Below are 25,573 nucleotides of genomic sequence, written 5' to 3'. Positions count from 1 at the left end.
CCTGACTAATTCTTGACCCAACCAGATAATCCAGGGTAATCTCATCTCAAAATCTTTAATCATACCTACAAAGTGTCTTTTGCCAAATAAGATTAACATTCACAGGTTCCAACAATTAGGACATGACTATCTTTGCTGGCTATTATCCAACCTACCACAAGCTCCTGCTTCATATTATGTACAAAAATCAATTCTAGAAACCATACAGATGTTAGATGAAGCTTACAAAAGATAATATAAGAAAATAACTTTATGATTTTAAAGAATGCAAAGATAATCCTAAAGGTTACATAAAAGTCACTAATTACAACCATGAAGAAAACAATAAAAAGACCTATGCTAAAATTAAGACCATAGGCTCAACAAAACTTAAGCAATTGGCAAGACAGTCCACAGAACTGGAGTATCTTCAGTAAACATGGTTAACAAAGAGCTTACATGCTAAACACACATATATATGAATATAGATCTAAATATTAAATATATACATAGATATAACTAATCACTCAAGAGAAAGCAAACAACCAAATAGAAATGTAAGAAGTACAAACTGAGATTTCACAAAAGAAGATATCAAAATAGCCACTAAACATGACAATATGCTCAACTTCCCTATTATGAGGAAAAATAAAAACTGAAGCTACAACAAAATAAACACAGAGTAGTTAAAAATCTACAAGGCAACCATAACAAGGGTGGTGAGACTGGATCATCTGGAACTCTTACTGCTGGTAAGGAATTAAATCAAAATTATTTTGGAAAACCGGAAGTAGCTATTAATCATTCAACAATTCAGCTCTTGGTTATATACACAACAGAAATGCATATGCTTCGCTCAGCACAAAAGACACATACAAGATTATCATTAGCAACATTATTCATAATAACCAAAAACTGGGGTGGGAAGAGGATGTTCATCTATGGAAGAAAGAATAACTGGATTGTAAATATTCAATTGAATACTATAAAGCAATAAAAATGAATGAATTTTAGCATAGGTGCTATCTCTCAAACATAACACTGAGCAAAAGTAAGTAGGCACAACAGAATATATACAATATGCAGTATGATCCCAATAATTCGAAATTTTAGATTGGGCAAAATTTATCCTACCTGTTAAGCATCAGGATGGTGATTACTTTGGGAAGAGGAAAGAAAAGAGTGAGTGATAAGACTTTTGATAATACATATAATGTTCTTTTGAGATAATTTTCTTCTGAGCTATATGTTTAATATTTGTGTGATTTTTATGTGAGTTATACTTCAATTAAAAATGAAGACAAGACAGATGCCTAAAGTTTATTATTAAATGAAGAAAAAGGTAAATAAATCTACTTAGCGCTTTATTTCATTTTAAAAAATAAAACTAGGGCTATATAAATATTGTATGTGTATGGATATACGGTGGAAAAGAACACCTCAAGGTGGGAAAAGAATCAGCTGGAGGAAGGGGAGTGTTTCTTCTTTTCTTTAAATATTTTTTTATCATTTAAATTTTTATGAAATACACATTAAATTTAAAATATAGTTAATTAACAATAATAATAAACCAAGTTATGTAATATTCAACAGGTGCCAGACACTTTTCATTTATTATTTAATTATCACAGTAGTTCTAGTAATTACTTGCCCTCCTTATCCCTTTATAATGTATGAGCAAATTGAGGCTCAGAATAATAGCATCTTGCTATTAAGAAACAGAGTCAGAAAGTTAATCTCATGTCAAGTCAGTGCTGTTAATTCCTGTGGAAAGTAATTCTAACATAATATTATATTGTATATATTGCATACAATATATTGTAAATATTGTATATAATTCTAATGTAGTATTATTATACTGAATAATTTAATAACACTCCTACCATCTCACCAAATCATTACTCCTTAAGGGCAAAGATTGTGTTTGTTGAAAGAATAATTATTATTGAATAAAATATAAATCTAATCACTAATTTAATGTAATGTTTGTTTTTAAAGGTAGTGAGAAGAATATTGGGCAACACTTTCTTCATTTATTTCTCGTGGAAGGACGGCCCACAGTTAAATATGGATGTGGAAGTTCTCAAAATATCTTGACTCTTTCTGCTAGTTATAGAATTAACACAAATGTTTTCATCCCTATCACAGTACGGTAAGTCCTCCATAGTAATTCTTTGAATTATAGTGCTGAGCCTTTTTTTTTTAAGTGTTATTTGTATGTATAATATCTACCAAATACAAAAAGAAAAACAAAAAAACTTTCCATCTGAAAGTTGTTTTGCCAATCAATTTTTTAATTAACATGTAATGTATTATTAGCCCCAGGCGTACAGGTCTGTGAATTGCCAGGTTTACACACTTCACAGCACTCACCAGAGCACATACCCTCCCCAATGTCCATAACCCCACCACCCTCTCCCTACCTCCCTCCCCCCAGCCACCCTCAGTTTGTTTTGTGAGATTAAGAGTCTCTTATGGTTTGTCTCCCTCCCGATTCCATCTTGTTTCATTTATTCCTTTCCTACCCCCCAAACGCCCCACGTTGCCTCTCAACTTCCTCATATCAGGGAGATCATTTGATAATTGTCTTTCTCTGTTGCCAACCAATTTTTTTCAGTTTGATGGAGTATTAACTCCATCAAATTAAATTAAGGTATAATTTGATACTGCCCAATGCCAATCAAATTATATACAAAATGAATTGATTTCTTTGAAAATATCAAGGAGCAAATACATAGGTTGAAGAGTTATGTGGTTCAGTTGAAATTAAGATCTAGTTCGGGGTGCCTGGGTAGTGCAGTTGCTTCATCGTGGGACTCTTGATTTTGGCTCTGGTCATGATCTCAGGGTGGTGAGATAGAGCTCTAGGTTGTGAGACAGAGCCCAGCATGGGGCTACAAGCTTAGAAGGGAATCTGCTTAAGATTCTCTCTCTCCTGCCTCTGCCCCTCCCCGCCTCTCTCCCCATTTTGAAGGAAGGTGGGGAGGAAGGTAAGAAAGAAGAAGGAGGAGAAGGAGGAAAGGAAGGAAGGAAAAGAAATTAAGATCAAGTTCATTTATTTAACAAAATATCTTCTGAGTGAAAATAGCTACTCAGAATAGGGGATGGGGGTAGTAGCCATTGACTCTGCACCAAAAAAAAAAAAGAATCCAGTAGAGGAAAAATGAATATTAAATGGAAATTTATTCCTAGGGCATATAAACTTTTAGAAGGCAGTCTTGAATTTAATTCATACTTCAGAATTAGGACGTCTCAGAAGAGAGAAATGGCTAAATATGATGGTCACATCCCAAGGGCATTACTGAACAAAATTTACATGTAGCAGCCAAGAATTTAAAATTCTTCATCAGTACAGCAATCTAGTGATAATGGTCTCTAAAGTTACTCTGTGTCAGTTAAAAATAACATTTTGTGTCTGAGTTTATACGTTAGATGACAATTGTATACTTTAGTCTGATTAGCAGGAATCTTGGCTAACCTGTGAAGGTTATATAAATCAAATAAGCTTTCCCAGGGTCTGTATCAATCTGCAAATAAAATCAAGGAAATTGACACCAATCTGAAAATGGAAACTCCTTCCAGGCAGGGACAGTATCTTACTCATTTTTAATGCAATTTGTAGGGCATCTGACAGAAAGATGCTCAGTAAATGTTTGAATGAATGAAGAAATGAGAGTATCTGGGCTGGGCAGTTCAGTTGGTTATGGCAAGAAGGCAACGAAATTACCCTAAGGCAATGAAACTATTATTCATAAATTAGGCAAACCCTTTTAGAACAGAGAGTTGTGTACAGCCAAAGCAAATTTTCAGAGCCACGGACTTAACTCTTACTTTAATCATCTCTCTTACAAAGGGTGCAGTTGGTCACAAAAAAAGAGCCAGATGAGAAGGTGAATAACCTAGAAACCAATTTAAAAGCCATTTTGACTGATAACACCATCGTTTTATACAGTGTAATCATTTCATACTAACAGTGGCACATTTGATCACATATGAAGTAATTTCTGTTTTCATCAAACTTTCTTAAAGGGATGATTTCATTCTTTGCCTTTAAGTAATGAATACCTAGGTACGCTGTCCTCAAACCATGCAGAGCCTTAGGCAGACTGAGGTTGAAACCATCCTTCAAAAAAATACTGACACTTCTAGTAAAACTAAAAACTGAGGGCTTTCCAAATCTTTCAATTAAGTTTATTCAGAATTTAAAAAGCAAGAAAGAGATATCTCTACTGACACAAAAATGCAAATCTGCTTTGTCTTATAAGCAGCATCCCACAAGACCTTAAGGTGACAATAAGTTACATTAAAGACTGACCTAGGACTGTATTATATTATATATTATATAAATCATTTAAATTTATGTAATAAATATGAATAACAAGTATATATTAGTAACTCTTCAATAAGTTTTACTGTTGAAGTATAAGGAAGTAAGGTCATAACTAGAGGTAAGTGAGAAGTCAAGAGGTGGGTATATAAGATAAGAGATTTGAGCATGTTTAATTATGGATTGAACTTACTAGTTGAGTGGAAGGTGTTAGCACATAGAAAAATAATGAATAATTGAAAATATAAAGTCCCTTATAAATTTATAGTGATGAGATACAATCCACATGAGAGAAGATTTCTGCCCGAGGGGAGGGAAAATGGAAAAGACACACACATTGAGACTTCTGATTTCTGTTTTTATGTATGTCCCTTGATCCGTGACTGTCTTTTGCTTGATCCCTATCAGTCCCTATCTGCGTGATCCCTGTCCGTCCACTCTCAGTTGTTTACATCACCTTCTCTCTTCATCTTTCCTGCTCCACTCCTACTTCAACATTCTTAACTGGGCACAAGTTAGCATTAAAAGGGTCTTTTGGTACAGCTCTTTCTAGCTATCCTAATTCTTTCAAATGGGACACCTGTTATTGCAAACTTAGAACAAATTGGTCCCTTAAAAGTATGTGAATCAAGGTCCTTTTTAATTATATGAATGTTGTTGGAATTCCTTCTATATTTAAGGGTCCCTGATGACAAAATACCATAGCATGATTGATAAGAACTTATTTTCAAAAATTAGTAGAGCTCTAAGGTAAATACATAAAAAATGACTTTGACTTTTATTTTGTTTTTAGCCACTGAGAATAAACATGAGAGTATTTCCTCCTACTAAATTTGCATTGTACCTGCAGATAGATGGCAGAAGTAGAACGAACTTGAATAAACCACCTGTAGTGATACAGGTCAATTCAGTATCAAGATAGAAGTTCTTCATAAATGAAATGGAGCAGAGATCACAGCTCTACAGATAGATTGTAATTCATACTCATGCACAGTTTGTCTTTCATTTCAACAAATTTTGAAAGGGATCACATAGAGAGAGTCTTAGTTTTCAAAAGGGTTATTCTCCTTTGGGAAAGTTCAGAAAAATTGTCTTACCATATATATATACTTTTTAAAGTTTCTGAAGTTTAAATTTTTCTGCCACCTTTTGTGTCTCTCCTATATAAAAGCTGACTCTTTATTCAGCATTTTGTTCTGTAAAGAAGTCCTGTGTCATTTCCTCTAGGTAACTTACTGTGTTATTACCTGCATGTTTTAAATCCACACAGCTTATTCTACCTTCCCTCCTTACCTACCTACCAACCTATTCTTCCTTCTACCTTAGGTTTCTCAAAGACTTATCCAGGGGTGTAGCATTATCCATGTATATCTAAGGCACATTCCAGTATGTAGTGATTCATAGTTAACAAACTCTTAAGATAGCCAATGCCAAATGAATTTTGACCAAGAATTGGGTGAGTGTCAGAACTACACATCCCAATCAACAACTTTTGAGTAATTGGTCAGTGTAAAGGAATGCATGCTGGTAGGTTTCTAATAGTTGGGCAGTAAGAACCTTAGAACTTGCTCAAACTCAAACATCAGATAAAACCATTGCAAGCACTTTTGACATAATACCTTGACGATATTTGGTCCAATAAACAAAATAAACTGATAAAAACGCTGCTGAGTTTTGTCAGTGGACTGATTTTTACCTCCTGTTTGATCTTACTAATTTCTCTGAGATAAAAACCTCATATAGGTAGAGGTATATGTATATGCGTGTGTTTGTGTGCTAATGTGAGTACCTATCTGTGCAAACTACTCTTTATTTTTTAATTAACACATTTCCCACAACTGTTTGATTAAGAAAATAGAAAATAAATTTCTATAATGCAAAGCTAGCATTAACCTTAAAGAATGGGAAATAAAAAGAATTCTGAATAGGATTGCTTGACTATAACAAATGAAGAAATTTAGTGGTAAGTAATTTATGAAAAATAAGAAAGGAACAAATGATAACTTCTTATAATACCTACATGTATTGCCAAAGGCCTTTCAGACAACTCTGCTCAAAATTGACTTACAGCACTTTGCCATTTTCCCCATGTAAATTCTGTGTATTACAACTTGTTGCCCAGCTATTCACCTATAACTCCATACAGAGAATGATCAGGAGACTACCCAAGTTTATATAAGAAGAAAGAATACCCATCATGTATTATAAGCTCTAATTTTGGGAGTAACTCAAAATGTCTCATGTCTCTGATTTTCTAAAATGTGAAAGTTTTTCACACATTCTTGGTATTTAATAATTATATAATCTATGGATTGCGTGCCTTTAGTCTTAGTGCCCAGAAACTCTGTAATAGCAAGAACCTTCACTTCTTAAAACAGATGGTGACTTTTGAACTGTGCTAAATCTATAAGATATTAAATTTATTCATAAAACGTTGCCATGTCAATATGGAAGTTTGGCAAGCTTTTCATCTTAAAAAGGTCAAACTTCGTCACTTCAATATTAATTTCTGTATCTTTTCCATCAACACTTCCATCTGGTATTTCTTAGAGGAAATGTAGGAAAACTGTAGCCAAATATGGGAAATATAGCATAATACTTTATAATTACATTGACTTGTACCTAAATACATATATCTAAACATTGCTTCTTTATCCATACATTATACACTAATCATACATAACATGTCCAGTACTAGCTGGACAGCAAATTATAATGTAATTTATTTGTATATTGAATTGGGACAAGCCACTATAAAAACAAAATTTCTTTCATTAAATAAATTTAGTTTAAGATAATCTTTCAGAGGTCTGTGGGTCTAAGAGTTGGTAATTTTAGTATTATTTAGGTTTATTGGATAGAGTCTTCTGCTAGCATGTATGGTTGTGTCTAAAATTTGCATAAATCTTGAGAAACAAGAAGTGTCAGTTTGGTGTTCAGTGAGGCAGAAATAGAATAGAGCTCTCTAAATAAAGACATCGTGATCTGAATGTGAAGCTGAGTCTATACAATATGTTCACTGGATAATATGTCAGTTATGGACTCAACCAATCAGTGGTATAAAAAAAAATTCCAAATGATTGACTGTGTAATCACATGCGTGCTCCTCATATGTGCAGTTCAGTTCAAATTGTCCAAAAGAAATGTCTCTTAACAAAGATACAAAGGTGAAGATTCAGGTCTATAACTCCTCATCTTCTGGTGTGCTGAGATGCCAAGACAGCCAGAGAACTGATTGACCCTCAAGGGCTCAGAGCAACCACAAAGATCCTCCCGAAGAGAAAGGAATATAGCAGTTGACAAGTACATCTGTAACATGAAAAATAAACTGGATGGTGAAGAAAGTTAGAAATTTATCAGAGGGACAGCAGTTGGAAGAGGATAAGCAATGACATCATGGCATTGAAAAACATCATGGTTCATGTGGAAAATTGTATGGAGATTGGGTAATGAGAACATAAAGTTTGAGGTGAAACGATATTTAGCTCTTTAGCAGAACATCAAATGTTGTGATTTCTAATGCAGAGATTCACAATAAACTAAAACAAAAGCCAAAGAATTCTTTTGAGAATTAGGAATGTATGCTGAAGAAAGCTTCATATTTTCTTCATCCTTTTTTGTTAATGGTAGATTTCTACAACTGTCAAAGCTATTGAGAAAGTTGGAACTATTGTATGGTGGCAGTGTATACAGAAAAAGGAACTTCAATCCCTAAAATCCTTTTCTCTCTGTAATTCTAAAATGCATGTAACTATCATCTTTACAACAAGATTATATAAGAAAGTAATAGAAAGCAAATGAAGACTTAGGGGCAAACTGAATATATAGGAATTAGGTCAGAAAAACAATAATTGATAAAGTCACAGAACACTCTGCCAAACAGGGCAGTTAAAGGGAATTAACTTGTTTAAAAAATAAGACTCATGAGAAAATGCCAGGGGATTATTTTTTTATTAAGTAAATATGTGGTTAATTGACAATACAGATTTAAATCCCATGTTTTTTTCCAACCTGAAAGTTCTTCAAGTCTTATTCTTAGTGGTAGGCTTCAATCCTTGACAACATATTTATCTTAAGTAACTTCTTTAGAACAATTCTTACAGAATGGACTCAAAATATAGATAATCTTACTTATTTAAAAAAATGGCTAGTCACCTAACTTTCTAAATTAAGCTAAAAGAAGCTATGTAAGCTTCTTCCTTAACAAATTCACCTTGACTTCATCAACATACTGAATAAAAAGAAGATAGATAGTAAAATAAATTATTTTACAATTTAACATCTGTGAACTCTGTTCTATCTAACACAGATTCATTTAAGAATAGTTTAAGACTTTTCAGAAGATATACTAAATGTTTAAAATTGGAAGCTAATTTCATAGAGAGATACTGGTACTAAGCCAAAGTGTTTGAACTCAATAAATACAGAAGAAAAGCTTTTAATATTTCTTCAGATAATTCATTCTAATGCCACCACAAGAGACAGTAAATTCCTGTTTTACAGTATTTGATACAGCATTCTTTCCTGGTCCCTCCTTCTTCTCAACTTGGAAACAGTTGGCTTAATTCTAATTTATAGTAATATTTGAACCCCAATCCGCCCTCAAGGACAATGTTACAAAGATAAAAAGGAGATTCCAGGAAAAAGCCCTGTAGGAAATACCATAAAAATTTACATAGGAGCTTACTATATACCTCAGTAAATCTCCCATCATTTGGGGGGCAGAAATTTCCAGTCCTATATGATGGACTAGAATGAACTCAACCATGCACTGAGAATCTCTTCCCACCTCCCAAATGAATAAAATAGCAAAGAAGCATTCTCCTGCTTGCATCGTACTAGCAATGACACTCATTTCTGCACCTGGGTGCAGTAGTAGAGACTGTTCCAAAAGAAAATTCTAGCTCCTCTTGTATATAAGCCTCAGATAAAATGATGGAAACACAATTCCAGCTTAGCACAGTCTTTGTGAAGAATTCATAGAACAAGAGAAAGTAAAGATTTAGATTGTTTGCACAGAAATGACCAATGAGCAGGGCACCTGGGTGGCTCAGTCACTTAAGCGGCCGAATTTTGATTTTGGCTCATGATCTCAGGGTCCTGGGATCAAGCCCTATGTTGGGCAGCATGCTCTGGGGAGTCTGCTTGAAGATACTATCCCGCTCTCTCCCTCTATCCCTGCCTCCCTAAAATAAATAAATATTTTAATTTTTTTTTTTTTAATTACCAATGAACAAGGCTGATCCTTAGGCACACATGTGCAAGCAGTCCTGAGGATTCCTAAAAATATTTGGAGATGGAGACTCTACAATGGACCATCATCTCTGCAAGAATGTCTCAGCCACTGAGACTTAATAACTAGTATTTTAGGTCAGGTTCTTTGGAAAAAGACAGTAGAGACTTGCATGCTGGAAGCTTATTAGGGAGTGCTCTTGGGAATAACTTTCATAAGTCAGTGAGAGAAGCAGCACTGAGAAGACATGGGAGTTGAAATACAGAGCAGCTGTAACAGAGGTTTTACCTGACGCTAGGGGAAGCTGTGGAGTAGGGATTTTCAGTTTCCTGAATTGAGTCAAGGGGACCTGGGCCTTTGTCCCATGGCCAGGATATGGCATATCATAGCATCCACTACAGCTGGTGAGACTCATGGCTACATCATCACTTAATGGCTGATGAAGTCCAAGACTCTTCAGATTGACTTAACACATATGCAAACTATGTTTTTAGATAAACTGAACACATATCACAACACCCGTTTAACTCCCACCGAACTAACTAGAGGGCTGATTTCCCCATGTTAATGACATGGTTCTATTCAATCTTGTCAGGAGTTACCTAAAGAAGCAGTGACTCTTAGGAAGAGCAGCTCAATACTAATTGTCGCCCTCGGCCCGCAAGGACGACAATGAGCCTGGTATGGTGTTAATGCTTCATTTCCGTTTATTTAATCAACTTCCTTAGCTTATATACAGCAGGGTGACCAATAAGGGGCCAAGCAATGGGGAGAGCCAATGAGAGTCCTGTTACTATGCTGATTAAATTTGATACAGCCAATAACTATGTCCTCCTTTAGGTGGGCTTCACCAGAAAGTTCATTGTATACTTGCAGCGTATTTTGCTAGCAGTGAGCCAAGTACCTTCTTGTAATGGCGGGGACTTTCCCGGCCGGAGGCAGTCCCCGACATCTCCCCCTTTTTTGTTTTATGGCAGAGATCGTGCCTGTCTTAGGTCGTCAGTAGCAGAAAACATCCTTACCCGTCATCAGACACAAGATATCGATGATCTCTGTCCTGTCTTAGGTTGGTGTGTTTCTCTACTGATCTTACCCATCTTTGACTACCGATCTAGCATGCTTAGCCATATCTGGGGAAACGTCCCAGCCTCTATTGACATAGAGGCTTGTGCTATAGCTCGGCTCTGCTCTCGCTGCTGTGTTCTCCATTGGTGAACGTTTCTGAATAGAAGCAGAATGCCAATAAGGAGGAGGACAAGATGACCAATTGTATCAGCCCATTGTTTGGTGAACTGGAACATATTGCTGAATGTTGGAAATAGCTCTGGAAGGGAAGCTGGTTGCACACGCATACTATTTACTAGAGTTATCTCAGCCAGAAGGATTCGCGTGAAATTTTGAAAATCGTCAGACCAAGCACCCTGCAAATACTAAGAGAGCTGTTGGGAGGAATTGCTGGCCTTATTAAATTGAGAGAATTTTACAGGGGTAACACAAAGCGCAGAAAAAGGAACAATAGAACCAACACTCAGTATATCAGCTAGTGAAGAATGGGGGGAAGATAAAGGAAGAATTAGTTAAAGGTAAAGGATAGGGCCAAGCCTTCAGAATAGCCTATAATTCACGTGTCGCTGTCGGGGGAATTAGGAATATCAGAGTCCCCCACGACAGTGGGAGGATCACGGCTTCCTCTGTCCTCATCCTCGTTCTCAGGGGCCTTCCGGACCAATCTCTCTGGAATCCAAATCAGCACTTCTTTGTCCTGTGGGAAAACACAAACGGAGCCTCTGCTCCAGATTAATGCAGGATCCGGGCCTTTCCATTGTCCCGTAAGGATATCCTTCCAAAGAACTAAGGGCTTGGGGGAAGAATCCATACGGGCTGAATGTCTTTCAGCTGCTGCTTGACCGTTTTTATCGAGCGTCAAAAAATTTAAAATAAATAGAATTGTATTTAGTTTGTCTTTAGGGGACCGGAACGTGTCCCCTATTCCCCCTTTTTGTTTTAAAAGAGTTTGTTTGATGGTTAAGTGGGCGTGTGCTCTACTGCAAGAACACAATAATATAGGGTTTCAGAGTAATTAATTCTATCAACTTGGGCAGTCTCAAGTCTATTTTGAATCAATTTAACAGCTTCTCGAGCTTGTTCAGATAAAATACGGGGGGAGTTCAAGTCAGAGTCTCCTTTCAATGTCTCGAACAGGGACTGTAGTTCCTGATTAGTGAGTTTTAGGTATGGCCTGATCCAGTTAATATCTCCCAGGAGTTTTTGAAAATCATTTAATGTTTTTAATTTATCTGTTCGTAGGGTTACCTTTAAAGGTTTAACTTTAGTATCATCAAGTCCCAGGAGTTTTTGAAAATCATTTAATGTTTTTAATTTATCTGTTCGTAGGGTTACCTTTAAAGGTTTAACTTTAGTATCATCAAGTCCAGTGCCCAGATAGTCCTTGATAGATGTTTTTTGGATTTTGTCTGGGGCTATATTCAAGTCAAACTGTTTGAAACATTCAAAAAGGGAAACAAGGGCCTTTTCAAGCTGTTCTTCCTGTTTATGGCAAAGTAGTACATCATCCATATAGTGGTATACCAAAACGGAAGAATAGAGCTCCTTGACCTTTTGCAAGGCCTGATCAACATAAAGTTGACACATTGTGGGGCTGTTAGCCATACCCTGAGGAAGAACTGTCCATTCAAATCGCTGATCAGGACCAGAATGATTAATAGTGGGTATGGTAAATGCAAATCGGGGGATATCACTGGAGTGTAATGGTATAGAAAAAAAGCAATCTTTGATATCTACAACAATTGAAGGCCAACTCGAGGGGAGGGCAGATACCAAGGGTAACCCTAATTGGACTGGTCCCATGATAACCATTTGGGCATTGATTGCTCTCAAATCATGCAATAACCGCCATTTACCTGATTTTTCCTTAATGACAAAGATAGGAGTATTCCATGGTGAAGTGGAAGGCTTTATATGTCCTGCAACAAGTTGTTCATACACTAATGTGTGGGCTGCTTCGTATTTTTCTTTGGGCAGGGGCCACTGAGAAACCCACACAGGCTTGTCATTGTGCCATTGAGTTTTCAAAGGCTCAGTGGCCCCTATGGGTGGACCCAACCCCGGTCCACCAATCCCAGAGGTATAATTACTTAGGGTTACTGAATTTGTAATACCCTGATTTTTCCTCCCTAATCCTCCAACACCTGAATATCCAGCTTTAGTCATGAGGTTTCAAGCTTTCTCACTGTAAAAGGCTTCAGTAGTCAATTTTAGGTCCATTTGAGTAAGAATGTCTCTTCCCCAGAGAGATATAGGGATCTTAAGTACATATGGCTGAACCAGGCCGCTATGACCTTCATCATCCTTCCATGGTAATGTAGCAACACTACACATAGGACTTTGGGCAACCCCTAGGCCTCTAAGGGTTTGATCAGCCCTTTGAAGGGGACAATCTTTTGGCCAATCAACTTCATTAATGATACTACGATCAGCCCCGGTATCCAGAAGGCCCATAAATTTTTTATTTCTGATCCACAGAGAATAAAGAGGTCTATCCTCCATTCCAAGTGTTAGACATGCGAGGGGCGGGCCAGTGGAGCCAAAACCCCTCTGTCCATGGGATTTTTCTGTGTTGGGGAATAGTTTATGACAGCTTGGTAACACTATAATTTGTGCTATTTTATCACCTGGACTGATAACTGTAATGCCACGAGGGGAAGACACTAATATTTTGACTACTCCTGTATAATCAGCATCAATTACTCCGGGGTGTACTATTAATCCAGCAAGGGCTGTGGAGCTACAACCTAATAATAGGCCTACAGTGTTCACAGGCAGTGGGCCCTTAAAATCCGATTCCACCACCTGGGTTCCCATCTCGGGGGTTAGTACAAGTCTGGTGGTGGCGCGGATGTCCAATCCGGCGCTTCCTTTTGTAGCCCGCCTTGGCTCGTCGGCGGGTAATGCGTGCGGGCTACCTGTTGAAGCACCCCATACATTTGAGGGCCCTGGGGTGATGGGCCCCATTTCCCGTTTTTTGAATTCCTTGGGGGTAGTGGATTACCTTGAATATCTTTTACTGAGCGACATTCATTCGCCCAGTGTGTACCCTTGCCACACCTAGGACATATGCCAGGTTGCTTTACTGTTGGGGGACCCTTGCTGTCAGGACATTCTCGCTTAAAGTGCCCCTGAGCTCCACATTTGTAGCATTCCCCAGAATTTCCTTTAGCGCCCTTACGTTGGGATAGCTGAATGCCCTGAAGGCCTTGAGTAATGGCTGAAGCAAGTACTTGTCCTTGAATAACACTGTCATTAATATCCCTGCATACTTTAATGTATGTGCTTAAATCTTTAGCCTTCCATGGCCTAAGGGCCTCTTTACACCATTTATTGGCTTGCTCGTAGGCCAGTTGTTTAATTAGAGGCATGGCTGTGTCAACATCCCCAAATACTCTCCCAGCTGTTTGCATCAATCTTGCAACAAAATCAGCATATGCTTCATTTGGTCCTTGTATCACCTTAGATAGTTGACCCTGCAAGTCCCCACTGCCCTGGAGGGTTTTCCATGCTTTGGTAGTGGCAGCCGCAATCTGCATGTATATGGCAGGGTTGTATTGCAGTTGGTCATGTTTACCAGTGTATGGCCCCATGCCCATAAGCATATCCAGATTCCATTGTGGATTGCCTGCTGCGGCATTACGCCGTGCAACATCCTGGGAATGCTCTTGCCATGCTGTCTTCCAGACCAAATATTGCCCTCCAGAGAGGGCTGCCCTTGCTAAATTCCCCCAATCTTCGGGGATTAAATTCATGCCTGCTATGGACTCCACTAGAGAAATAGTAAATGCTGCCTGAGGGCCATACTGCATGACCGCTTCCTTTAATTGTTTAACTAATTTAAAGTCCAAGGGCTGGTGATACCGTTGATGATTTTGGTCCTCTAGAACTGGGAAAATCGAGCTGCTATTGGCCCCCCTCCATGCTGTCTTCCAATCCTCATTAGCAGAGGGATGACATTTACATGTTATCTCCCCCAGCAGGGGATTGTAAGGAGGCAGAGCACTAGGGGTCACTGCTGAACAGGGAGGGTCTGGTTTTAATTTGAACTTCCACTCTAGCTCCGCCCCCGACATTTCTTCTTCCCCTTCGCTAGAACTACTCCTTTCCGAAGCAAGAGATGAGCGTTCTTCTTTCACTTCCTGGAGTGCCTCAGCGCCCTCCTGAATAACTGAGTCACATTTCGGCTTATATCCTCCCAGGCACCCTCTGACTAGAGTCCATATAACTAAAGTTCCCGGCGGCAATGGTTTATTTTTATCCCTCTTTTTAAAATCCTCACCTAACTGGTCCCATTGGGGGATATTTAGCAAGCCCTCGTCCAGAAACCAAGGCGCCACTGTCTCAACTGTATTCAAGAATGTCCTAGCAGTTTTCGTTTTTAATGGCGTGCTGTTGGCCTTTAGAAGGTCCTTTAGGGAACCCTCTAACCTCGACTTTGACAGTCCAGATCCCATAATTAGAATCCCAACCTAATGGCTGTTCCATGTATACTCGCTGCTTAATCCCGGCTCTAAGGCCGCCCCGCTTCTTATTGCGGACTTGTTAAATCCCGGTTCTAAGGCCGCCCCGCTTCTTATTGCAGTCTTGTACAAGATTCCCAACACTTTGATCGTGGTCCCTTCCCCGCTTACCTGCGGACTTCTCCCTTGCAAGGTTTTTCTATTTTTCTTAATATTTCCCGGGTCTCAGCACCATTTGTCGCCCTCGGCCCGCAAGGACGACAATGAGCCTGGTATGGTGTTAATGCTTCATTTCCGTTTATTTAATCAACTTCCTTAGCTTATATACAGCAGGGTGACCAATAAGGGGCCAAGCAATGGGGAGAGCCAATGAGAGTCCTGTTACTATGCTGATTAAATTTGATACAGCCAATAACTATGTCCTCCTTTAGGTGGGCTTCACCAGAAAGTTCATTGTATACTTGCAGCGTATTTTGCTAGCAGTGACCCAAGCACCTTCTTGTAATGGCGGGGACTTTCCCGGCCGGAGGCAGTCCCCGACAACTAATCACATCAAAACCCCAAATGCCAATATTGTAGATGTGTGTCAGCATCTACACACATCACCACAAATAATGCTATTCTGTAACCTATCATTAAACCATAGACCACTGTCCAATTGGTTTAGGGCAAAAGGGTAGATCTTTATATGCTCATTATGACTCAGAATGAAAGCACAGGACACATAAAGGGTACCTGGAAACAGGGAAGGGAGGAAGCAAAGCATTCTCTGTATAACTACAAAGGAGTCTTTACTTGTCTGAGCCTTTATTTGAAACCTAAAGATAATCACACCTTTTTTTTTCTTTTTTTTTTTTTGCTATACAGGCTCCTATGAGTGTCATCTATATGAAAGTTCTTTGGAAAGCATAAAGTGTCCCTCAAATGAATAGTATTATTATTATAGTTTATCATCCATATAAGTCCATTTCTTCTGTTGCTGCCCTAGGACCAGAAAAATTGCTCACTGCTTTTTTATTTTATAGCATCTCATTAAAAACACCTCATAAAAATTTTAATGAAGTTTTCTGCAGATATTTCTCTTTCCAATTAAGTAAACTTACTTCCTCATGGTTTTGTTCTCTAAGCATTCAATTATTTTAGGCACTATTTTCTGGATGTCCTCCAAAGTTTTCCACAGCCCTATCAGTTGAATTTTATGTGCTGACTTTTTTTTTTAATGGACAGAAAGAGCAAAGACATCACATATATTTCTTCTCCTTGTGAAATTTTCCTCTAGATTTTTCTAGATTATTATTAGCAGCATATATTCTAATCTATAAGGTCTCAAATATCATATGTATCAGTTTACATTTATTAAATTTCCATCATGGATATTGTTCAAAGAATATAATTTGAGGGAGATACAATATGTTTAATGAAAATAAAAATCTCCATTGCTTCACCTCTTCCAACATTTCTTCTTTACATTCATGGTTTATACACTGTCCATTTGTCTGTTACTTGGAAAGATGCCAAACAAAGGCTGTTTACAGAGCTATATGATCACGCAGCATATATTCCAGTATGTCTTAACATCTGTTAAAGAAGTTTTGGGGACAAGAAATATATATTTTGTGTGAAGTTGCAGATGTTCCCAGTGGCTTATTCTGAAAATCACTGCCCTTCCAGTGTTAATTGGGCAGTGAAGTGATTAATCTACCACCCTTTGGTGAAAATGCTTTTGAAATTCCTTGCTTGTTAAGCTCATCCTTTTGTAGTTTCATAGATGGGAAAGTGATAAGCTTGGACCAGGAGCTGGCTGTGTTTGGTACATTGTATAAGAAGCAAATGAGTAAGATGAGGAAGTAAGCACAAAAAAGTTTGTACTACAAAAAGCAGATTTGTTAGCATGTCAGTAGAAGAGAAGACTATCCAGATAATTGTGAGATAGACAAAACTTACCGGATACAAACAAGATTGTATTTACAAAGACATACTGGACACTTCACCTTTATAATAATCTCAGTCTAGTTCATTTATTCACACTCATTAACAGCTATATAATTATAGCTGTTAATTTTGCTATTTATTCTGCACTTACACAAAAGGCACTATGATAAATACTTTTATACACAATCTCATTAAATTTCACAATGTCTTTAAGAGGTAGTTACTCTTCTAATACTTATTTAAGAGATGAGTAAACTGGGGCTTAAAGTGATTAACTAATTTATTTAAGGTCATGTAACTCGTAACTGAAGCAGAATTCCCACCTAGACAGTTTTATTCTAGATCTCTTATATTTGACCACTATACTACACTGCTCATTGTTGTTCAGATTTTCCTGCCTAAATTAATACTCTTAAAAGGAGATAATCACAAATCAAAACATCTACAAGGAGTCCCTCCCTCCCTCATCATCTGTCTTTCAAGCACAAATTATGTGGCTTATAATCAAGGTCTTCTTCCCTATACATCTTTATCTTCCTATTACCCAACATGGACTGTCCCATTCTACTAAATCCATGGTCCCAAACACAGTCCTACCTTTTCCTACCACATTTATTTAGCTAATGCTACAGTTTCTCCCCTGAAATGCTCTCTGTTCATTTCTCGCAACTGTACACTACCCTTCCTGTAAGCCTACTCCTCTAGAAGCTAGCCTAGACTGATCCTCTTCCTTACTCTCAACTCCTAGCATGCTCTTGTGATACACTTTGATATTCCTGTGATACTCTCTACTAGCCTTTCGGGTAGATGGTTACCTCACCTCCAAAACCAAACAAACATGTAAGGCTTGAGTATGGGACAAGTAGAAGAAAAACAACCAAATAGACTTCATCGTGGAAATTTTACTAATGGAGATCAGTTAAATGCATGAAGGCCATGAAAACTTACTTACTTACTTCTTAGATTATTTAGGCAGCAGCATTTGGCATAAGTAAATACACAAGTGATGAATGCTCATGTAAGAAATTAGAAAATTGATTTAAGCCTAATGAGAACTCCAGAAGTTGTGTTGCAAAATAAAAAGGGGTGAGGGGTGCCTGGGTAGCTCAGTGGGTTGAGCCTCTGCCTTTGGCTTGGGTCATGATCTCAGGGTTTTGGGATAGAGCCCCACATCAGGCTCTCTGCTCAGCAGGGAGCCTGCTTCCCCATCTCTCTCTCTCTGCCTTCCTCTCTGCCTACTTGTGATCTCTGTCAAATAAATAAACAAAATCTTTAAAAAGAATAAAATAAAAATAAAAAGTAGTGGCATCAGTAGAGGGCCTTCAAGATTAGAGAAGGTATTATGGGGGCTTAAGTGGGTAGGAGAAGAATCAATGAAACAAGATGGGATTGGGAGGGAGACAAACCATAAGTGACTCTTAATCTCACAAAACAAACTGAGGGTTGCTGGGGGAAGGGGGGTTGGGAAAAGGGGGGTGGGGTTATGGACATTGGGGAGGGTATGTGCTTTAGTGAGTGCTGTGAAGTTTGTAAACCTGGCAATTCACAGACCTGTACCCCTGGGGATAAAAATATATGTTTATAAAAAAAATAAAATAAAATGAGATACTAAAAAAAAAAAAAGATTAGAGAAGTTATTGATTCTAAATTTTTTCTTTAAAAAAATCTTTAAATGGTATTAATAATAAAATAACTACCACTAGTTAAACTGTTACTACTTTGCACCCACACTTTTAACTCTTTCCCTAGATTTAATTATTTATTCGTAATATCCACCCAGTGAGGTCCTATCCACCCAGTGAGGTACTCATTCCAAAGAGGACAATAAGGTACACAGCCTGAAGGCACTGAAACCACAGTTTTTGCTCAGGAAGTCTGACTCTAGAGTCTAACTCTAATCATTACCCACTATACCACATATTATATTACAGTCAGTAAATGTAAGGAAAATGTTTCATACTTTGCACATTTCATGAAACCCTTAAGACATATCAAAAACTCCCTAACTTTTTTTTTTTAACAATAAGTTCATTTAAACAACAAGATGCTTGACTTCAAGTAAAAGCTATCTAGGATTCATTTCTTTTAGAGTAATTGATCCCTATTTAAAGGCAGATTGCCCTCGATGTAACAGGTATGTACAAAAAAATTATAAAGTTGTCCTTGGTTTTATAATGATAAATGAAAAGCATTGAAATTCTCAAATTGAAAAAAGGTATATAAGGATTTTTATGTTGTTCTATTTTGTTAAATAGTGAGAGCAAAATAACCTACTGAATAACTGAATGAGTATGCCACTAATGGAGAAAGGGGGTATTTTCAAAGAACCAGTATTTTTTTCCCCATCCCATATCCTTTTGATGTCGATCCAAACATACCATTGGCCATTTAGTTTAAAAAAAAAATGCAGTTTACTTATGCACAGAGTTACTTTATGTACAATTAAGGAGTGAGGAAGGGGAAAACGAAAGAACAGAGAGAACTGTACTGTAGTAGTCAGGATGTGGTGGAAATAAATTGATGTTTTCTCATTGAGAATGTCTTCTTGGTCTGGAGGAACAGAGTTCTGCAGTAAAGGAGCAGGTTCCCTTTTTAGTAGACACCTCCTCTCTGCTGCTGGAACACATCAACTACATCTTCATCCTCCATTTCCAGCTATGCAGGTGTGTCTGTTTCATTGATTGGCTGCCCATCCAATCGGAACCTGATCTCCCTCGTTGACAAACCCTGTCATTCATAATAAGCTTTCATTAGTTTACTAAGTGGCATGTGCCTCTTAATCTTCAACTGCACCACAGAACCATCCTGCCCCTCCTCCTTCAAATTAATATGATCATTGTTCTCAGTGGTGACTCCTTCCTTGGGCTTTTCAAGGCCATGGTGATCACCTTGACGAGTACCTTCTCAGCTGCCACTTCACAAGAAAAGGTACCAGGTCGAGCACAACACACACCAAAACTCCCAAACTTTTTAATTCTAAGATATGCTGTATCAAATTAGTGAACATAACAGTGTTGAAAATGCAACCAATTATTATTTTTAAAAAAAGTCTATTTTGCCTTATGCAATTACCATTTTCTCTCAGGGAATTTCACAAAATAAAATTTAGTGAAAATTATGCTTTAATTGTGATGCTATCTTGAAAGAAAAATAGAATCAGTATACCATCTGTCAATTCTAGATATAACAAAAGGGGTAGATAGAATTATTTTTACTTAGCCTACATAGTATATAAGTATGGTAAAGTTAAAGATGTTTTAAAGACATCTATGAATTATACACTGCTGTAGTTTTTGCAAGTCAACATTTTAATGTATTTGCTATTATGAAGAAGCTATGGCATTCTGTTACTTAAAATTCATTAGGCTGTAATTATTAGGTAGTCTACAAAAAGCTTTTAGAAAAGATACTTTTATTCTTGAAAACTTCTTAGGTCAATTATATTCTATCACAGACACATTTTTTTAGGTCCTGAAAAGCACAAAAGCTCAACACAATATTCTTCTGTCTGATAAGAAGAGGGATATTATATTAAAATGAGTATATCTAATTAAAAGAATTATACAGATTAATATATGATTTTTCAGATTTTTCTCAAGCAAAAATACTGTAGTCTCTTAGATATGCATTGTCCCTAGAATCACCAGTTTCGTTGAAATGTATTTAAGACATTCAATTCATAGAATAGGATAAAGAAATATGAACTACAGTAAATTTTTATTTGAGAGAATAGTTGCTTTTAGAATATTACATGGGAGTTGTTCAAAAATATGTTGTCACAGTGCTTATTAAGAGTTTTCATTGCTGGATTTATTGCAAAATTCAGGAATCAGGAAAGTCATATTTTGATTGTATGGGAAAATTCTAATTGAACCATTGAAAAGATGTCAATTTTATTTCTAAAATTTTACTTTAGTGGTCGAAAATAGTTAATTAAATATCCTTACAAAAAGTATATTTTTTTTTAAAAAAAAAAGTATATTTTAATGCTTTCTAAAACATTTAAATGTGAGACCTAAAAGTTGCATTAAAGATAATATAGTTCAACCTCTGATTCTTCTGCCAAAGAAACTCCATGCCAGAGAGGAAGATGTACTTTCTTGGAGCCACATGACTCAATGCAATATAGCAAAGTTAAAACTAGAGTCCACATTTGGCACTCTTTCTCCTGCCCCCATCTGTTTGTCTACTTTTATAGGTGACATACTACAACCTTATCTTTCTTCTTTATGTGATCTGTGTTTTACTTCCTATTACATATAAAGAAAAGAGTTACCAGTTGTTTATTCATTATGCCAAGCCCACAGAACACTTCACCCCTTCCTTTGTGAAAGGATCAAGAAGTCCAAATCAAATGACTTCTTTTTTCCAAGCCTTACCTGAAGCACTGCTTTTTATGAGAACAATCATGCTCATTTCTCTGGTCATTATAAGTGAAAATCTGTGATCTTGACTAACAAAGAATTATAGGTCTTAGAGAATCTATGGGCAAGTCTCATGGATTCTTATCCACAACCACTTTGAATCTTGACAATTTAACTAAGTATTACAAAAAATGGGAACTTGCCATCCTAGAAAGCATCTCCTTCCAGGTTTGCAGTCTCTATAGATGTTTGAGATTTATTTATATTAAGTAGATCTATTCTTTCATGCAGTCTCAGATCATTGGTCCCTTATGTGCTTTTTAAGAAAAAGAAGGAAAGAAAGAATGAAGGATGGAAAGGAGGGAGGAAGGGAAGGGAGAGAATAAATCCATAAATCTATTCCCTTTTCTACGTAATTGTCTTCAACTTTTCCCTTAACCATGGAATCTCAGTTCTATGTGAGCAGGCTATTTTTTAATCACTATTATTCCCCAGAACTTAATTTTGAGCTAGCATATTGAATATATTCAATAGATATTTTTCAGATGAATTAACCAAGTTTACTTATCTTCCCTAATTCTTTTTTGCTATAAAGTAAATATTCCCATACCCTAACCCACTCCTCAACCGATAGGATTTGGGAAAGCCTCACCACCCTAATTATTCTCTACATTCTTCATTATACCAGCTACTATATAAGCTGTCACAAACAGTGGAAGTCAGTATTCCCTGTGTAAGTGATCCATATACACTCAAAGAAGAAGGAATTTGCTTTTCTCAATTTTCAGACTATACAGATTATGCTTTTAGTCAACTAAATCCTTAGGTCTTTTTCACATAAAGTGCCTGAAATTATTTAAGTTGCTTAGTCACACTGCCAGAGTTTACCACTCTTACAATACAAACATCCTCAGGAGATTTAACACATTAACTGAGGTTCTCAATCATTCACAGCTTGTGGTCAATTTCTTTCATCAGATATAATTTTCTCCCAAACCATAGCTGAGAACAGCATGCTAAGTGGAGGGGAATTTTCAGAGACGGGGTAGATGATTTTATAACTTGCGGTACTGCCCAGAAAGTCAAGTGTGAATGCAGCTTCAAATCAAGGGGCCAGGGTAGATAGCAGTATTGGGAAATGGACAAGGAAGAGGGCCAGGGTGAGAGTCAAACAGAACAAGACATTTAGAATAATATTGGAACAAATGTTTTTCTCTATTCATGTATTTTCAGTATATATGATTCAGTAAATTTTAATTAGGAGTGTACTATGTATCGGGTAGTCTGACAGCTTCTAATTATACAGGAGAAGGAGAAAATTTGGTTTTACCATAGGGTAGCAAGGTAAGAAATAAGTAAGCAAATATATAGTTAGTAATTGTATTGGGTCCCAGTTGAAATAGAGAGCAAAGAGAGTATAAAGGAAAGAGTGAGCATTAAGGAGGGCGTGTGTTATGATGAGCGCTGGATGTTATACACAACTGATGAATCATTGAACACTTCATATAAAACTAATGATGCACTATGTGCTGGCTATTTGAATTTAAATTTTTTTAAAAAGTCAGGGGAGGACTTTCCAAAGAGGATAATCAGAGATACATGGACAAGAAGGAGCCTTTAGGTTGAAGAATGAGGGGACGTATATGGACTTAAATACACATGATGTGGATACAGATACAGATTCAAATATATCTCAGGTATAGGAAAAAGTCAGGATGAATAATGACTTCTATAACATGTTTTAAAAGGTCCTCCCAAATCTGAGAAGCACTGTAACTTTCTTTCCCCTAATAAGATGTCAAAAGCTCACCACCTGCACATGTTCAGAATGGCTTCCTTACAGATCCATCTTCCTCAGCCCAAATTGTCTATTTGAGGTTTGTGCTCTTCTGTAAAGGAGTTGAATTTCCACCCAGCTGGGTACAAAGGACCAGGCTGCCACAAATTGCTGCATGTGAATCCCTCTTTTTAGCCTATGCCTATTTTATCATCTCATTTCAGTGTATCTTTAGATAAAGTGGATTGACCCTCTAATGCCTCTTAAGCACACAGGATAGCAGCACCCATGTAAGTACTTCAGTCAGTCACATGGTGGCCTATCTGATCTCTCAGCCAACTGCCTCCTGAAAGTTTGAACATTCCCCTAGGATATATTTGACAGGTCACAAGTTGGGCTAGTGCAAGCTACATACAGATATGTCTCTTCTGCAACTCCATGAAACACACTCATCTCTGTATGCCCCTGAGGTTCTAGAGACTATTTATCTGGGCTTCCATACCTTTAATTTCTAATGGATTTAAAAGTGATACTGAAATTCAACCCAGTGTGCATAAATTGATTTTTCTGGGATGTGGCCAATACTCTACTGGGTACTATGGAGTATAGATATGTTGATCCATTAAAAATATTCGCTTTAGTTAGTGATAGACATGTTTAAGTGCCTAGAGTGAAGTGCATCAATTTCTATAACCTGTTTTGCAATGTGTCATAAAAAAAAATAAGGTAAAATTATGGGTGGATAGATGAATGGATGCATGGAGGCATGGGTAGGAGGATATATATATCTGATAAAGCAAATACAACAAAATATTTATTGTAGGATCTATGTGGGTGTATGATGGTTCACACTGTGAAATTCCTTTAACTTTTTTATGTTTATAACTTTTGATGATGAAATTATTAGAGGAAAACAATCACTGTGTACCTGAATCTTACCATGCAAGTAGAAATAAACACCCACACATGAAATAATTGCTATATTGTGAGGTGCTGATTGTAAAGAACAATGGAAATTCAGAGAGGAATCAACATGGATTGGTATAAAAGGAAAGAGGACCACTTGAGACTTGAAGGTGTAGGATTTTGAAAGATGAAGTGGAAGATGGAGAGCATTTCAAATGGAGGAAAACAGCATGAGCAAACTCGTGCAGGATGGAGCCGAAAGGCAGGTGTCTAAGAAAACAAGACAACTAAATCTGGTAGGAAATAGTCAGCAATAATTTTGGATACACATAGAAAAGCTAAAAATGGCAGGTCATGATGAGCAGAAAAAAGACATGATCCCTTCTCTTAATAATATTTGGGCACAATAAGAGGAAATAAAGATCAGACTTACAAACGGAATTTTCAGACAATCTTATAAAAATTTACAAAGAAAGTTACAAGATGAACAGGCACTCAAATGAATGCTACAGTCACTACAGGCAGTCATTACTCTAGTGACACAAAATAATTGGATGAAAAGCTTTGGACCACCTTTGTCAGCTTGTACTAGGGAAGTCAAGTCTTGTGTCTGTACAGGGCCATTCAAATCTTCCCTTCCCCAAGACAAAAAGTTCTACCACATTACCTTTTCCTGGACAAGCTTGGAATCAGCAGAATCAACCTTGGCAGCAAGGCACTGTCCGTTTCTCCAGTGCTTGCCAGCCTTCTCACCCAAGCAGACAGCAATGCAAGACCAAATGGAAACAATGGAATATATTAGAAAGGTATGAGGTAGCTCAAGAATTAAAATAAAAGCTCGGAGACCAGTCTCAGAAATCACAGAAACCAGGATATGTACCAGGAATTCAGGTCACTGTCTTTAGGGTGCAGTATGCAAAAATGTCCAACAGTTCTCATAACCATTTAAAATTCAAAATCAAAGGAGAGTGCTTCTGAGGGGACCAGTTTGTGTTGCAACCTACCCTGTGACCACAGAAGGGTGGTCTTCTCAAAGAGCGTCACACCAAAACTGTATTTAAATAAGACATGAAGTGACTTAACCTTCAGAAAAACACATGAAAGGAGAATAATAATAATACCGTCCGTCTCATAGGATTGTGCAAGAACCAACTGAGATAAAAATAATGAAAGAGGACTCATATATGTGCTTACTATGTGACAAATATTGTACTAAAGATTTCACAAATGTAAGTAATCTAATTTTTATTCTCTTTGAGATTTACATAATCGAACTTTGCAGTTCATATTTCAAAATTTAACTCCAAGTTGACAGGAAATACTCATTCTGTCAGGCATTTTTCTGCCTGGGTTCTGAATGCTCATCAGTATATATCTTTCAAAATGCATCCACTTGAAAACCTGAGCTTTGTCTTCTCAGTTCTCATTTTTGTAAAGATTCTCTCTCATTTACCCTTTTCCCCACTGCATGCCAATATGATCAGTTTGTGTGTGTGTGTGTGTGTGTGTGTGTGTGTGTGTAATATT

At 37.2% G+C, this 25,573-nt stretch overlaps 1 protein-coding gene and 1 pseudogene across 1 annotated transcript in view; one reads left to right on the top strand and one right to left on the bottom strand.

Moving 5' to 3' along the window:
* Window positions 1–25,573, top strand: part of EYS (eyes shut homolog) — a 1,637,266-nt gene that overhangs the window by 1,360,261 nt on the left and 251,432 nt on the right. The window contains 1 exon segment of the mRNA XM_032341352.1: window positions 1,982–2,131. Within this exon segment, the coding sequence (XP_032197243.1) occupies window positions 1,982–2,131 (150 nt within the window).
* The window catches only part of LOC116587891, a 44,248-nt pseudogene continuing 38,201 nt past the window's right edge, over window positions 19,527–25,573 (bottom strand).

Source organism: Mustela erminea, chromosome 4 (assembly GCF_009829155.1).
Source record: "Mustela erminea isolate mMusErm1 chromosome 4, mMusErm1.Pri, whole genome shotgun sequence".
Classification (NCBI taxonomy): Eukaryota; Metazoa; Chordata; class Mammalia; order Carnivora; family Mustelidae; genus Mustela; species Mustela erminea.
The sequence above is the reverse complement of the archived record's forward strand: the minus strand, read 5'-3'. Positions and strand labels throughout refer to the sequence as shown.